Source organism: Hypomesus nipponensis, chromosome 23 (genome assembly GCF_054491055.1).
Source record: "Hypomesus nipponensis isolate SF chromosome 23, ASM5449105v1, whole genome shotgun sequence".
Classification (NCBI taxonomy): Eukaryota; Metazoa; Chordata; class Actinopteri; order Osmeriformes; family Osmeridae; genus Hypomesus; species Hypomesus nipponensis.
In genome coordinates, this window is record NC_140383.1 from 13,514,674 (window position 1) to 13,530,271 (window position 15,598).

The 15,598-nt window shown below is 41.1% G+C and overlaps 1 protein-coding gene across 2 annotated transcripts in view; it reads right to left on the reverse strand.

Moving 5' to 3' along the window:
• Window positions 1-1,387: 1,387 nt before the first annotated feature.
• The window catches only part of thsd7ba (thrombospondin, type I, domain containing 7Ba), a 385,664-nt gene continuing 371,453 nt past the window's right edge, over window positions 1,388-15,598 (reverse strand). For both annotated transcript variants that reach the window (XM_084689263.1, XM_084689262.1), the window contains exon 28: window positions 1,388-3,040. In XM_084689263.1, coding sequence (XP_084545389.1) covers window positions 2,959-3,040 — 82 coding nt within the window. In that variant the 3' untranslated portion in view covers window positions 1,388-2,958. The remainder of the gene's footprint in view (window positions 3,041-15,598) is intronic.

The window sequence follows — 15,598 nt, forward strand, 5'->3', positions numbered from 1 at the left end:
TGCGTAAAAACAGAAGAAGTATAAATCGGCCTTTAGTTGTTAATAACAACTGGAAGTTTTGCGCTGTGATGTTTACCCTATATTGTACAATCATGTAGCTTAGGCCAACTCATACTCTCCACCAGTTGGAATATTGCTTGAAACTGGACACATCCCAAAATAACGAATTCAATATTTAACAACTAGGGTTTATATAAACCACATGTCGGCTAAGAACTTATTTGTAGTTTTGTTAAAACTGGAAAGGTCATAATTATTTCTACATTTCTAGGGGTATTTCAGTTTAACTTATTTTGATCATTTTACGAAGAGCTAGCCACTTACAAGTGGCTTATAATGGCTTATAGAAGGAAGTTGCAACACAGGCTGGTGGTGCCATACTGCTGAAAAGGTTTGATGATTTTTGTGCAGCCTACTAACAGCAGAGTCTTGACCTACAGCTGTATTTCATCGAAAAACAGATTTTTATAGAGAGAATAGAGAGAAGCGCACCCTTCAAAACCACAACACCCCATTCAGTCACATCTTCTAGACATGCTCATTTGCACTCAAATGAGCCAAACTACATTGCACTTTATTCAAGTAATTAGTCTAGAGCTAAGAGATGATTTAAATGAAACCCAAGCTGTTAGGGGCCATCCAGAAAACTGCAAAATAAGGCAATGCCTGGGGAGGAACTGTAATGGATGAATTAGAGTTGACTAGATTGCCTTCTCTCATTGCTTATCTTCACCGTGGCCTTGACACAGCTATTATCATCCACATCCCTGCTAATCAGAAGTGACAGTCTTCACTAAATGAATTAGATTAAACAAAAGATATAAGATTTGTATTTCTCCTACATCCTCTGAACACCTTGGGATTATCTAATAGTCTGTCTGGATTTAGAATGTAAAATTACTCAGCAGTAATACATGAAGCTGGCCCAGCTAATTATCCCATGTAAGTAATTACAATTTATAGACAAGGAGCCTCAGAGGATTATTGAAAAATAGGCTAAGATAGGGGAAAGTTAATCTTTCACTACCTGTTTGGAAGTAATGGATATTTACCCTATTTAAGAGGTACAGAGAGTGCTCCACACAAAAAAAAACTCTTGATTTTTATTTAAGAATTAATGAAGTGAATTGATTTGAATCAAATATCCTACACTCTTAACTACAGCAACATAATGTCCAGTAGTTTAGGTGTGGAAGTGTGTGTAATAGAATCACACACATCACAAGTATAGAGGGATGTCAGTTTACCAGACACATGTTGTTTTGCAATGAAGCCCAACAGGAAATGATCTGACCCAGTACATTCATTGGTAGAGCATGCATGTGCTAACTGTTTACTGATTTGGACAGAAGGAGCTTCATAGCTGTTGGTGCACATAGTACCACACTTTATTAGCATGTCTGTCCAACTCTCCACAGCAAAAACACAAAAGACAAGGTACAGTAAATTATAAGTTACTACTCAATATACCAATTTGTTTACAGCATTCTAGCACAACATAAAAGGTGATGTAAAAAAAGGGACTTGAGCCCTCAGCGTCACTGGAGAGCATGTTATGGTTGCACTCGATTCTATGGTACAGAAACAAGCTGATAGTTGTTTAAGTATTCTTGAATGACTTTGGAATACTGCTTGCGATAACTCCACTCAGAAAGGATCAGATGTACCACATAATGTCTGAGCAAACAAGTGACAACAGCTGGAAACTATCATAAACTAGAGTGCTAATATACCCAAATGCACCACAGAACTTCACATGGAAATTAAACAGATTCATTGCAAGGCCACTTATAGAGCATCATGATTTCTGTCTGAACAGATCAAGCATGCATACATACAACTGGGTGATAAAATATTATTGTTGTAGCAAGAAACAAAAATATTCATACACCCTTCAGATTACAAACTTGTTTGTGAGACATTCTTTGTTAAATTCACAATGGAAAGATGTCCAATTGCATTTCTGAAGTAAAGTTAAATACTTAGAATCCTATTGATGTCTGCAGGATGTATTGAATCATTTAAATAAATGCACATGTAAATAATACAAATAAATCTGTCCTTCTTTATTACATCTTTCACCAGCTTTATTAATTGCTTGTCTGTTAACAACAGACTTGGAGGTAGATCCATATACAGCTAAGAGGAATAATTAAGTTCAGTTTCTTCTGAATTGTTTGTCACCATGAATCCAATTCAGGTGCCTCCTGTTGGTTGTGCTGATAAACAATCTGATTTTTTTTTATCTGACTGAATACATTTCTTCCTCAAACTCACTTCAGTCCAATTTATAAAAAATACTTACTAAAGGAAAGGATTCGATCTGCGTAGTGGCATTGTGTGCATATGGGAAAATTACATTTGTTTAATTGGATACATTCTTTTCTTGACTAAAGCAGATGTTTCAAGAGTGACCAGGCTAGTGGGTTTAAGGGGGCATGTCAATGACCTCAGATAGAATTCTGGCAAGCCTACATTTGGTTGAACTGTCAAAAATCCAAGCTTACACATCCTATGACATTATCAATTAATACACAACTTCACTGCAGTAACTTTCATTACAATGAAAACACTAGAAAAAACTTGTTTGAAAAGAAAAACAAGAATGAAACAGCACTAATGTAGTGCATACAGCTTTGAGTTTATCCTCCCAGCGTTAAAAAGTCACTCTCCCATAGTAGCTGTTGATACTGTGACATGTTGAGAAAGTTTGACTCTCAAAATGTTTCTGGAAAAACAAACGCCCCCCAAGTTAAAATCTCAAACTTTCCATGAAAATAAGATGCAGTGTTAATCCAGACACGTCCACCTCATGGTCCCTGGGTTAGAGGTCAAAGGTTCCTCTTTCTGAGAGTGATGGAAATGTCCCTCAGACCATCTTAGAACCAATTCAGTAAATATCCTGTCCATGTGTCGGTACAATAAAATTCAGTACATAATCTGTCTGTGACATCATGGCTACATGTCTGCATCCCCGTCATAGGCCAGAGTCAAAGGCTTCTGAGGTGGAGAGGCTGTCTTTTTCATCTTGGGAGGTTTACTGAAAAAACATCAAGAAGACAATGAAACAGAAGAGAACCTTCTATAGACATATAGAAAGTTCACAAACATGTAATTAACAGTTGATGTGACGAAGGTGAACTGAATTCAGTCAATCATACTGTAAATCTAGAAATAAAATGTTTTTATGCTCACAATGCTTTTTCACGTAATGCTCCAATTCACTTTAATTTCACTTCAAATAAGAAGGTTCTTCTAATAAAAGCTGATATAATTATACAAACTCTACGAGGACTTAAAACAATAAACCACACACGCCTTTCTCTGAAGATGTGCTCAACACTAGACGACAAAGCTAGTTCTTTGCTAATTGTTTTCACATTAGAGTGAACCTGGGGGGTATTCGTCGTAGCTCGTTAAGCAGTTTAGCGAGCTAATTTTCAGGCTAAGATAAAACACGCCCCTCTTTTTGGTTCGTGGAAGCAACTTTCGATAAAGCACTAACCTGCTCGAGAGCAGGCTAACGTAAGTGTAGCTGGATAATCTTGCCACACCCCCGGAAAATAATTGGCAGCTCCCTTTTTGAGAGACCCAGCTCACCAAGGAGATATATTCTATTTCGATTAGCTTTCCATACCAATGGAGTTATTCGCAATCGCCAAGATCCTTTCACACGGATGAGTTCTTGTTTGAGCGATATCGATTCAGCCGACAAGGACTCATATATTTGCAAGACCTTCTCGGGCCGTACATCGCAAATATCACACGCCACAGCAAGTTGTAGGCTTTATGAGCTTATGCTGCTGTATGTGAATATGTAACGCAATGTTTTAAGAAATGTCTTATCTGTTGTGCCTGTGCTTTTATGTTTCACTGTGGGAGAGTGGGAAACGTCATATCGATTCCTTTTTATGTCTTGACGTGAAGAAATGGACAATAAAGCTACTTGAAACTTTACTGTGCTTCAGATTCTTTGCATAGCCTTGAGTTTTTTTTTTGCGTCAGGTACATTTTTATACAGTATAGGCGATGCAGAAAACATTGGCAAAGCCGCAGCATGCGTTGCTGTAAGAAAAGTGTAGGCTATTGGCGCTTTAACAGCTGAGGAATCAATTTATATTCCCTGGCCATGTCCCAGTCAATATAATCAAAGAGGGATTTACACATAGGCCTACATGGATATACACATATGATGTCAGGTCAAATGGGCCATCAAGTAAAATGGGCCATTTCAGGTTTGGGGGTCCCAGCCCTGACAAGTAACAGGGGATTTGACTGCTTTATGGTTGCTATGGTGGGCGGGCCAATAATTCAAACAAGATTGCACCAGAAAGCTGCATGGTAAGTAGCCTGGCATACCAAATCTAACTTAACTATTATAAGGATGATAAATCAATTTTTTTTAAACATGCTACTAAAACTGTTGCATTGTACATCTTAGGGTAGGATAACCGGTTTACTTATCTACACATGTACGGAGGAATAAGTGACACATCGCCATCGGAATTACTTTACCGGAAAGAGAAAAACATTTATTGTGCACGTGCTTATATACCATACAGCAAAACGTAACGTCCAATCAGATTACTGTATGAGAGCATATGACCCCCACTCAAATCAACACCCCCACTTGCTCTCATCTTACACAACAAAAAAACAAAAAAAAAATACAATATCACATTTGACGTTTGTTTGGCAGCTTAGGCTACATTCCAAAAAGAAAATGTCTAAACTGCTCAAGCTTAAACTTTGTTGCAGGCTTAGTCATAACATCTGCTATCGTCTCTGCTGTTGGGCAATATTCCATAATTATATTGCCATCATTGAGTGCTGATCGAACAAAATGAAAACGAATATCAACATGTTTACACCTCTGACGATTTACAGGATTTTTGGACAAAGCAATTGCTCCTTGGTTGTCTTCCAAGATTTTCACTGGCACATATTTACACTCACTATCCATTCCATTCAATAGTTGTATAAGGTAAAGGCATTCTTGAGTAGTCGCAGCCAAAGCCATATATTCAGCTTCACATGTAGATAACGCAACTGTTGGCTGCTTCTTTGATTTCCATGACACAACAGGACCCTTTTCAGTTAGACCTACACAATACCCTGTAGTACTGCGTCTATCCTTCAGGTCTGCTGCCCAATCAGCATCACTATATGCCACAAGTTTCAGTGCCTCTTTACTTTTCTTATAGCATAACTCCTTGTTGATTGTGCATTTCAAGTATCTTATAACATGTTTGGCCGCCACCATGTGTTGTTGTTTTGGCTGTGATAGGTACTGTGAAAGCTTGCTGACTATCCAACTTAGGTCTGGTCTTGTACATGTCATTACATAAATCAAGCTGCCTATCACCTCTCGATATCTCCTAGAATCGCAAAGTTCTTCATCACCATCCAAGTTTAGTTTCTGTTCACATGGGGTCGACCTTGCTTTGCACTCTGACATACCAAACTTCTCCAGTATTTTTGATATGTATCGCTTTTGGTTCATTCTTACCTCCCCCTCACTCTGGTTAAAATCTATGCCTAGGAAGTGTTTAAGTCCTCCAAGATCTTTCATTTTGAATCTCGCTGTCAACATTTTCTTCACATCATTGAGTGAATCACTGTCCCTAGATGCTATGAGTAGATCATCAACCCAGATGATCAGTATGACCCTATCATTTCCCGTTTCTTTGTAGTAGACACAATTGTCTGCTGGATTCTGAGTAAATCCATTTTCACTGAGGTGATCGTGTAACACCCTATTCCAATTCCGTCCAGACTGTTTCAAACCATATAGTGACTTGTTTAGTTTACCGACAAGTTTTTCACCTGTCTCTGATTTGACTTCAAAACCTTCTGGTTGCTCTATGTAAACCTCACAATCTATAGGAGCATTAAGATAAGCCGTCTTGACATCCATTTGATGGAGTTTAAGGTCATACTGGGCTGCCATTTGCATCAGAGTACGTATTGATGTCATATGTGCAGTTGGAGAAAAAGTCTCCTTGTAGTCTATTCCAGCTACTTGACTATAACCTTTAGCAACATATCTTGCTTTATACGTCTCAGAGTCGTCAGCATTACTTTTAACTGCAAAGACCCACCTACCCCCCACTGCAGTCTTACCCTTTGGCAATGTGGTCAAAGTGTATGTGTTATTCTCTTTGAGAGAACTAATCTCTTCCACCATAGCCTCAGCCCAAATCAGTGACTTTGGTGAATCCATGGCTTCACCAAAGGTTTGTGGTACACTGCTACATACCATCCTGTAGCAATAGTCAAGATTGGCAAATAACTGATCCTCACTATCAACATCAGACACATAATCATTTAAGTATTTAGGAGGGATCCTATTCCTTCCGGGGTACCGTGTACTACTATCTTTTGTCAGTATGGCACCTCTGTTGTCTGTGTCTTGTCTGAGAGTCATTTCTGAATCTACCAAGTCAGGCCCAGACTCTTGGTCCTCTTTTGGGGTCTGGTCAGCTATCTGATGTCTGGGCATGGGGGATGCAAATCTCTTCCCATGAGCATCATCTGTCATTTCTAGGTCAGTCTGAGTTTCATGTTCAACTACATTCTTCGTAATGAACTTCACAAGCCTGTGCTTCAGTACTTTCCTTGTGTGTGGGTAGTAGACCAAGTGTGCTGGGCTATTCTTGTCAAACCCTACAAAAATTCCCTTCTCGCATCTGGGATCCAACTTTTTCCTGTCCTGTTTGTATGCATAACACACCGTTCCAAATACTCTCATTTTTGAAAGGTCTGGTTTCTTTCCTGTCAGCATGTAGTATGGTGTTTGTTTGACCCGACTATTGTAGCACCTGTTGCGTATTACTGCAGCAGTCATCACGGCATATGTCCACAATTCTTTAGGCAAGTTGCTCTCGATAAGGATACATCTACCCATCTCAAATAGAGTTCTCCAGTTTCTCTCAGCAGTTCCGTTTTGGTGAGGAGAGTAAGGTGCTGAGGTCTCATGTCGTATGCTATTCTTACTCAGCAAAGTTTGGAATTTTTCTCCTGTGTACTCTGTGCCATTGTCTGACCTAATACACTTTATCTTCCCATAAGGGGCAGTGTCAGCAATTAATTTCTCAGTTGCTTTGGCAGTATCACTTTTAACCTTCAAGAAGTATACAAATACTACGCCTGTGTAGTCATCAGTAAAGGATAAAACATATCGGAAACCATCTTTTGCTTCTGGCTCGATAGGGCCAGCTAAATCAGTGTGCACTAGATCAAGTGCAGCCTTTGCTCTTTCATCTGGTTCTCGGTTTCTGCTCTGAGCAAATTTCCCTTGTATGCAGACCTCACAATTTAAGCTAGATCTATCGATTGGCCCTTTGATTTTCATTCCCTCTACAACATTTTGCAGTTTAGAGACATCATCATAGTTACAGTGACCTAGGATCTGGTGCCAGGTTTGGATATCATAACATGCATTACACTCATCGTTCTCACCACTATAAGTATTCAGATAGTACAGTCTGTTGCACTCATTGATGTCAAACCTGGTCCCGTCCCTGTGGATGAGCTGGTCACTGCCCTGTTTGAAGTTCACTGAAGCTCCGTTGGTCGTCGCGGTTTTCACAGAGAAAATGTCCTGCGGATAGGACGGAATATACAACGCCTTTTTCAGCGTCGCTTTCACCCGTTTGCCCTCGCTGGTCATGAGGAAAATCTCTGCGTCACCTCTTTTTGTCGCGACACCGCACGTCCTCGTCCCATCGGCCAATTCCAAAACGTGCTTCTCTGGCTGGAAAGAGTCGTCAAAGTTCTTGAATTTTTCAATGTCAGTTATTATGTGGGATGTAGCGCCCGTATCGACCATCAAGCCTCTCTGTCTTGATCCGTTGATTGGTCGTTCACTTATTTTGAACGCATATCCACGTTCTTTTTCCTCGTCAGCATCAATCGCTTGCTTGGCATCGTCTTCCGTTCTCCGTCTGCACGTGGCGTTTCTGTGTGTTGGACTTCGGCAAAAGCTGCACCACTGTTTCGGTCGCTGGTGCTGCTCGTTCGGACATGCTCTAGCTATATGTCCCTTCTGATTGCAGTTGTAACAAGTAATGCACTCTCTTCCCCCCGCTCCCGAGGTTGAGGCAGTCACTTTCATCACACCGTCATCACTTGAGTTAGCACTTTGCTTCTCAGTGCTCTCAAAACTTCTCAGCTTGGTTTTAAATTCCGTAAATTCCATCTTCTCGTCACCCTGGGTTATGTGGATGGCAAATGGCTTAAATGACTCCGGCAACCCCTTCAGAATCATTGCTATTAGAAGTCCATCACTAAGGTTTTCTTCAGCATTTCGAAGCGCTGTAATGGCAGCCTCGGCCCTAATAATGTAGTCTGTGACACTCTCATTAGCTGCCTTCTGTAGAGACGTTAGCTCAGTGTATAGGCTAATTACACGTGGTTTTCCTTTACCTGCGTAATGATCCCTCAAAATGGTCAACGCTTTTCGGCCGTTGTCAGTTGCTTCTCTCATGACCAGAGAGAGACTTTTGTCATCCAAAAACTGTATTAACTCGGCATAGGCTTCTTCGTTTTTTACTTCGTCATTAACATCGTCCTCGTCTGGTTCATCCAGTATGGTCTCCTTCAGCCCTTGAAGACGTAGGTAGCCCAAAAACTTCGTTTCCCATATCTCATAATTCTTTTCATCTCCGTCAAAGCATAACCTGCTCCATCGGTTTCTAACGTCCCGTCTGGGCCCATAACCTGTTGCATTGTACATCGCCATCGGAATTACTTTACCGGAAAGAGAAAAACATTTATTGTGCACGTGTTATATACCATACAGCAAAACGTAACGTCCAATCAGATTACTGTATGAGAGCATATGACCCCCACTCAAATCAACAAAAACAACTATGCATAATATCTGTCTTGATGGCATCAATCAGAAATAATGACCCCCCCAACAGTAATAATGGTAGTAGATATTTTATGTATAGTGAGTATGGCGAACGAGAAGGAAGCGAGAGGAGAGGAGAGAGGGAGAAGGAAAGGGAGAGAAAAGAGGAGGAGCAAGGACCAGAGAAGAAAGGATACAAAGATAAAACAGGGATGGAAAGGAAGGCCAAACAATTACAATCTGTGGAAAGAGGAGAGGATGAAGGGGGCCTTAGATGAATACATGGAGGGAGAGAAGAAAGGAATTACAGTGAGTGTGCACCTCTTATCAGAAGCATGGGGTATGCGGCGATCCACACTGCAAAGACGCATCAGTGGAAAGCTGGCAGTGAACATGTGTCAGGGCGGAAGCCCTACCTTTCACAGGAGGCGGAAAGGGAGCGTGCTGCCACCCTCAACACATTGGCGCAGAGGGGGTTTCCCTTCACAAAACGTGATGTCCAGCAAGTGGCCTCTGATTTTGCAGCCAAGAACAACATATCTGGTTTCTCCAAGACAGCGGGGAGGGCCAGATTTTACTGGTTTAAGCATTTTCTAAAGCGCAACCCAGAGCTTGGGATGCGCAAGCCAGAGGTCCTGTCTGCAGCATGGGTTGCTGGACTCATCAAAGAGGTGGTTAGCCAGTGGTTTAACCAGTATGAGAGCCTTTTGGTCAAGCTGGGTATTGAGGGCACACCGTCACATATATATGGAACAGTGACAAGTCTGGGCTTCAGGATCATTTTTTTTTATTATGGCACATATGAATATGTTTGTTTAATGCAGCTTAAATGTTATGTGGCTGTATAAGCAACTGTGTTTTAAAATTAAAATGGATGATAAATTACTATTTCCCTTTGCAGTTTCACTGGCCCATTTTACCTGAACAGCTGGTCCATTTTACCTGAAACTGCTTGTGCAAAAAAAGTTGGCACAGCTGATGTTTCAAGAACTGTAGGGCCTAAATAATTTTATTACATCATTTCAACAAAAAATGATCAAAAACAGTCATTAGTAACCATAAAAACACATGGAAAAGGCATGGTATTGTAGCCTATTATTGTCCGAAACGATTTAAGTGGCCCATTTTACCTGATATCACCCTAGTACATGCGCTTTCAGTAGGCCTACATATATCCTCATAAGTGTCTATGAATTTGTCTCAATTAGATACTCTTTGGCCTTGTTTTTATACTTATTCTGAAAGAGTTGATATCATTATTTTCGCTAGCAAGATCTAATTCGATGATTAATTTCCATTAAGCCTACTGCCAGCTGGCACATTTAAAGAAATGTGATCTGATTGATCGGGGTAATAAGGCACTAAAGATGAGCATATACATTTTACCAAAATACACATTTAGTTTATCAGCAATTTTTTAGCCAAGCTGCCTGTCTTGCTCTGGCAGCGGTGGCGGTGTTTGATTTAGACATAATAATATGCTTATTGTCTTTGTAGACTCATTATAATAGTTTACTCAGATGGCGAGAATATCACCGCTCTCTCTTTCGTCTTTTCCGCCATCATACCGTTACAAAATCACGGTTTTAGTGATCGACCTTTCCTGCCTTTTTAAGTAGGACGTGCTCGTGCACTTGCCCTGATAAGTTTAGCCTGATTGAAATTAACCACATGATTTGGATGCGGATCAGCTGTCGACAAACCGATATTTGCGGTTCTCTGTTAGCTCGCTAATGTTAACGGGCTAAAGGGACAATTGATTAACTTAGCTTCAACCCTTACGACGAACGGGCCCCAGGAAGTTGCACCTTGTAGCAGCAGTGCACTGCTTGTTCTATTGCTGTTTTTTCGATTGCTTAAACACATTTCTTGAAACAGTCAACCATTTTCTCAAAACTGTAAACACAAAACCAAATGTTCAAACTAAATTACCAAAATCTCTGACTCTTCTGGCAAAATCAAACACTCGCCCCTAAACCATGTAACCTGTGCTCAAAATCAAACAATGCTGTCAGATCATAAACACAGCAAATCAATAGACCAATTATCACCCTAAGTCACACGACTGTCAAGCAGGCTCAACTGCGCATGTCGGTTGCAAAAGACGAACTTCTCCCGGGTCTATTACACTTGGAGTGTCGATCAGGTCATCATATATCTCTGGCCACTGGATTGCAGGGCTCGACATTAACATTTTGAGGCACTTGTCCTTTGGACAAGTCCTTTGGACAAGTAGCTCAGTTGAACCTGCTTGACAGTCGTGTGACGTAGAGTGATAATTGGTCTATTGATTTGCTGTGTTTATGATCTGACAGCATTGTTTGATTTTGAGCACACTTGTCCTTTGGACAAGTACATTTACATTACGTTTCACTTGTCTATGCACAAAAGTCACTTGACCCCGATACCCTTAAATAGCCTGACCAAGTGATCGGGCAAAACTAGCCTGGCTAATGGAGGTCGCTTTCTCAGGCAAATGACAAATTAAACTAGCCTGGCTGCCAGCCCAACTTCTCCCCGCCCACAAAACAATTTGGTCGGGAAGTTGGGTCTGGATTGTCTTGTATTGGGAACAACTACATAAAACCAGGATCGGGACGGACCAATGAAATTGCCAGGGCGGGCTTTATACGATGATGGACAGATGATCAACAGCAACGTAATCAACAACGTCACGAAAGAGCCCTTGGGTTGAATTTGTTTTCAACAAACAACATATTACGTTGCTCTGATTGGTTGTAGGTCTATCCAATTGAGCGAAGAGGCATTTGTTTTACGAGTTCAGTTGAAACACACCCCGTAGTCACAGCCCAACGGAGAATTTTCAGACTCATATTCTGACTAGAATTATGAGTATGACAACGTCAGGCTAAAATTAAACAGGCTCGGTTAAAGAAATCCAAGATGCTGGCTATTTTCAGCAGGCTCGTATCCACAACAGACAGTCCTCCCTGACGTTTTTGGGATAGAATGGAGTGAATTGGCAAAACTAGGCTGTCTTGGGCAAAACTAGCCTGGCTAACGGAGGTCGCTTTCTCAAGCACATGATGAATGAACAGGTTTGGTTAAAGAAATCTGAGATGCTGGCTAGCAGGCTCGTATCTACTACAATAACGTCAATACGGGGAGGCAGTCTCACTCCGATTTCAAGACTTTAGTGATCCAAATCAAAATTCTGATGTGACAAATCAATGGGTAATCGCTTTCTCTCTTAAGGGCTGTCTTCCACAACCTTTTTAAATTTAACTATTTGTATGATCCGTGAGGTCCTTTTCCCGTTTTAAATGCTATCCTTTCCCAGTTTTCTGCAACCACATTGCACGCGCATCCCGAATGTTTACAAACAAATAATTGGTCTATATATAAACACCATAGCCTGGGGCCCGTTCGTCGTAGGGGTTGAAGCTAAGTTAATCAATTGTCACTTTAGCCCGTTAACTGAGCTAACTGAGAACCGCAAATATCGGTAAGTCGACGGCTGATCCGCATCCAAATCATGTGGTTAAATTCAATCAGGCTAAACTTATCAGGGCAAGTGCACGAGCACGTCCTACTTTAAAAGGCAGGAAAGGTCGATCACCAAAACCGTGATTTTGTAACGGTATGATGGCGGAAAAGACAAAAGAGAGAGCGGTGATAATTCTCGCCATCTGAGCAAACTATTATCATGAGTCTCTATGAAGACAATAAGCATATTATCATGGCAAAGTCAAACACCGCCACCACTGCCAGAGCAAGACAGGCATCTTGGCTAAAAAATTGCCGATTAACTAAATGCGTATTTTGCTAAAATGTATAGGCTCAAATTGAGTGCCTTATTACTCCATCAATCAGACCACATTTCTTTAAATGTGCCTGCTGGCAGTAGGCTTAATGGAAATTAATCATCGAATTAGATCTTGCTAGCGAAAATAATGATATAAACTCTTTCAGAATAAGTATAAAAACAAGGCCAAAGAGAATCTAATTGATAGGAATTCATAGACACTGAGGATTCATGAGGATATATGTAGGGGGATATCAGGTAAAATGGGCCACTTTTTGGTAAATCGTTTGGGACAACAATACAATAACATATATGCCTTTTCCATGTGTTTTTATGATTACTTATGACTGTTTTTGATCATTTTTTGTTGAAATGATGTAATAAAATATAATTATTTAGGCCCTACAGTTCTTGAAACATCAGCTTGACCAAAAGGCTCTCATACTGGTTAAACCACTGGCTAACCACCTCTTTGTTGAGTCCAGCAGCCCATGCTGCAGACAGGACCTCTGGCTTGCGCATCCCAAGCTCTGGGTTGCGCTTTAGAAAGTTCTTAAACCAGTAATATCCGGCCCTCCTTGCTGTCTTAAAGAAACCAGATATGTTGTTCTTGGCTGCAAAATCAAAGGCCACTTGCTGGACATCACGTTTTGTGAAGGGAAACCCCCTCTGCGCCAATGTGTTGAGGGTGGCAGAAAGCTCCCTTTCCGCCTCCTGTGGCTTCTGCCCTGACACATGTTCACTGCCAGTCACCTTTCCCCTGCTGCGTCTTTGCAATGTGGATATGGATCGCGGCACGACCCATGCTCTGGATAAGAGGTGCACACTCACTGTAATTCCTTTCTTCTCTCCCTCCATGTATTCATCTAAGGTCCCCTTCATCCTCTCCTCTTTCCACAGATTGTAATTGTTTGGCCTTCCTTTCCATCCCTGTTTTATCTTTGTATCTTTTCCTCTCTGGTCCTTGCTCCTCCTCTCTTTTATCTCCCTTTCATTCTCCCTCTGTCCTCTTGCTTCCTTCTCGTTCGCCATACTCACTATACATAAAATATCTACTACCATTATTACTGTTGGGGGGGTCATGGTGTTACACACACACACCCTCACACACTCCAACCAATGTGTATGTGTTTTACCTGATGGCCCATTTTACCTGATATCACACTATATATGTGTATATGCATGTAGGCTCATGTGTAAATCCCTCTTTGATTTCGTTGACTAGGACATGGCCAGGGAATATGATGAATTGATTCATCAGCTGGTTAAGGGCCAAGTACACTTTTCTTACAGCAATGCATGCTGTGGCTTTGCCAATGTTTTCTGCATCGCTTATACTGTATAAAAACGTACCTGAGCAAAAAACCTCAAGGCTATGCAGAGAGTCTGAAGCACAGTAAAAGTTTCAAGTAGCTTTGTTGTCAATGTCTTCACATGTCAAGACATAAAAAGGAATCGATATGACGTTTCCCACTCTCCCACAGTGAAACATAAAAAGCACAGGCACAACAGATAAGAAATTTCTTAAAACATTGCGTTACATATTCACATACAGCAGCATAAGCTCATAAAGCATAAAACTTGCTGCGGCTTGTTATATTTGCAATGTACGGCCCGAGAAGGTCTTGCAAATAAACGAGTCCTTGTCGGCCGAATCGATGTCGCTCAAACAAGAACTCATCCGTGTGAAATAAAGAATCTTGGCGATCGCGAAAAACTCTATTGTTATGGAAAGCTAATCGAACTAGAATATATCTCCTTGGTCAGCTGGGTCTCTCAAAAAGGGAGCTGCCAGTTACTTTCCAGGGTGTGGCAAGCTTATCCAGATACACTCACGTAAGCCTGCTCTCGAGCAGGTTAGTGCTAATTGATATGTTATTATGGTGATTTATCGAAAGTTGCTTCCACGAACCAAAAAAAGGGGCGTTTTTTATCTTAGCCTGAAAATTAGCTTGCTAAACTGCTTAGCGAGCTACGACGAATACCCTCCTGGCTGCCAGCCCAATTTAACCCCGCCCACAAAAACATTTGGTCGGGAAGTTGGGTCTGGGGTAGCCTGGCTATGCCCTCCTGCCAAGCCCCCACCCCTCGCCCCTCGCCTTGAAGCAACGGCCCCGGTGGATGTAGGTGGTATTGCATTTACGGTTAGGTTCCCGTGTCTTCCGGTCGTTTTTATTCTATTAACTACAGTCAACATTTACAAAACTATCTCCCCCAATAATTTTTGTTCGATTCTCGAACCTGGCTCATACTACTAGCTTTTTCATAGAATTTTTTTCCAGATTTTTGCTAAGATTGAAACCAATCCGAAATGGGTAAACTAGCAGCCCATTTATTTGCTTACGTCAAGAAAAGTTGCCTGCAAATGTGCGTGCGGATACTAACAGGGCACGAGCACAAAAGTTCACATTGGCCAATAGCCGATTTACATTGAGCTGAATGAGCCATAGACTTATATTGAATGAGCACAGGGAGAAATGGCTTGAGTTGCCTGCCTTATTGTAGCAAGTTTAGCAAATTGTTGTCACACATAGGCCTACATGGAATGCTGTTAATATAGTTTATTCCCGTTATTTTCAAATAGATTTGATTTTTCGTAAAAAACGACGAAATGACATGATGGCAAATATATTATGTTAAGAGCGAGCATAGATTGTTGACATGTCTATCTGGAGCAAAGACGAAGTGTAATTGCAGTCCCTAGTTTGGGTGTGCTTGGCTTCGGCGAGCACAAACCATTGTTGTCTCACATATATATTATTATTATTATTATTATTTATTTTTGGCCCCCTAAAACTTTGTCAATATTTGGACTACATACACAATGCCTGTGTCAAAATGTTTGTCTTGGTCTCCATTGAGTTGCTTGTATTTGGATTTATGTTCCGTTGCACAGTTTAGGAGGTTACAACGTTTTTGTGGGGACAAAGTGTCTTTCGTGGACGAAGGGTAATCTGTGCTAGCTACGTCACCAC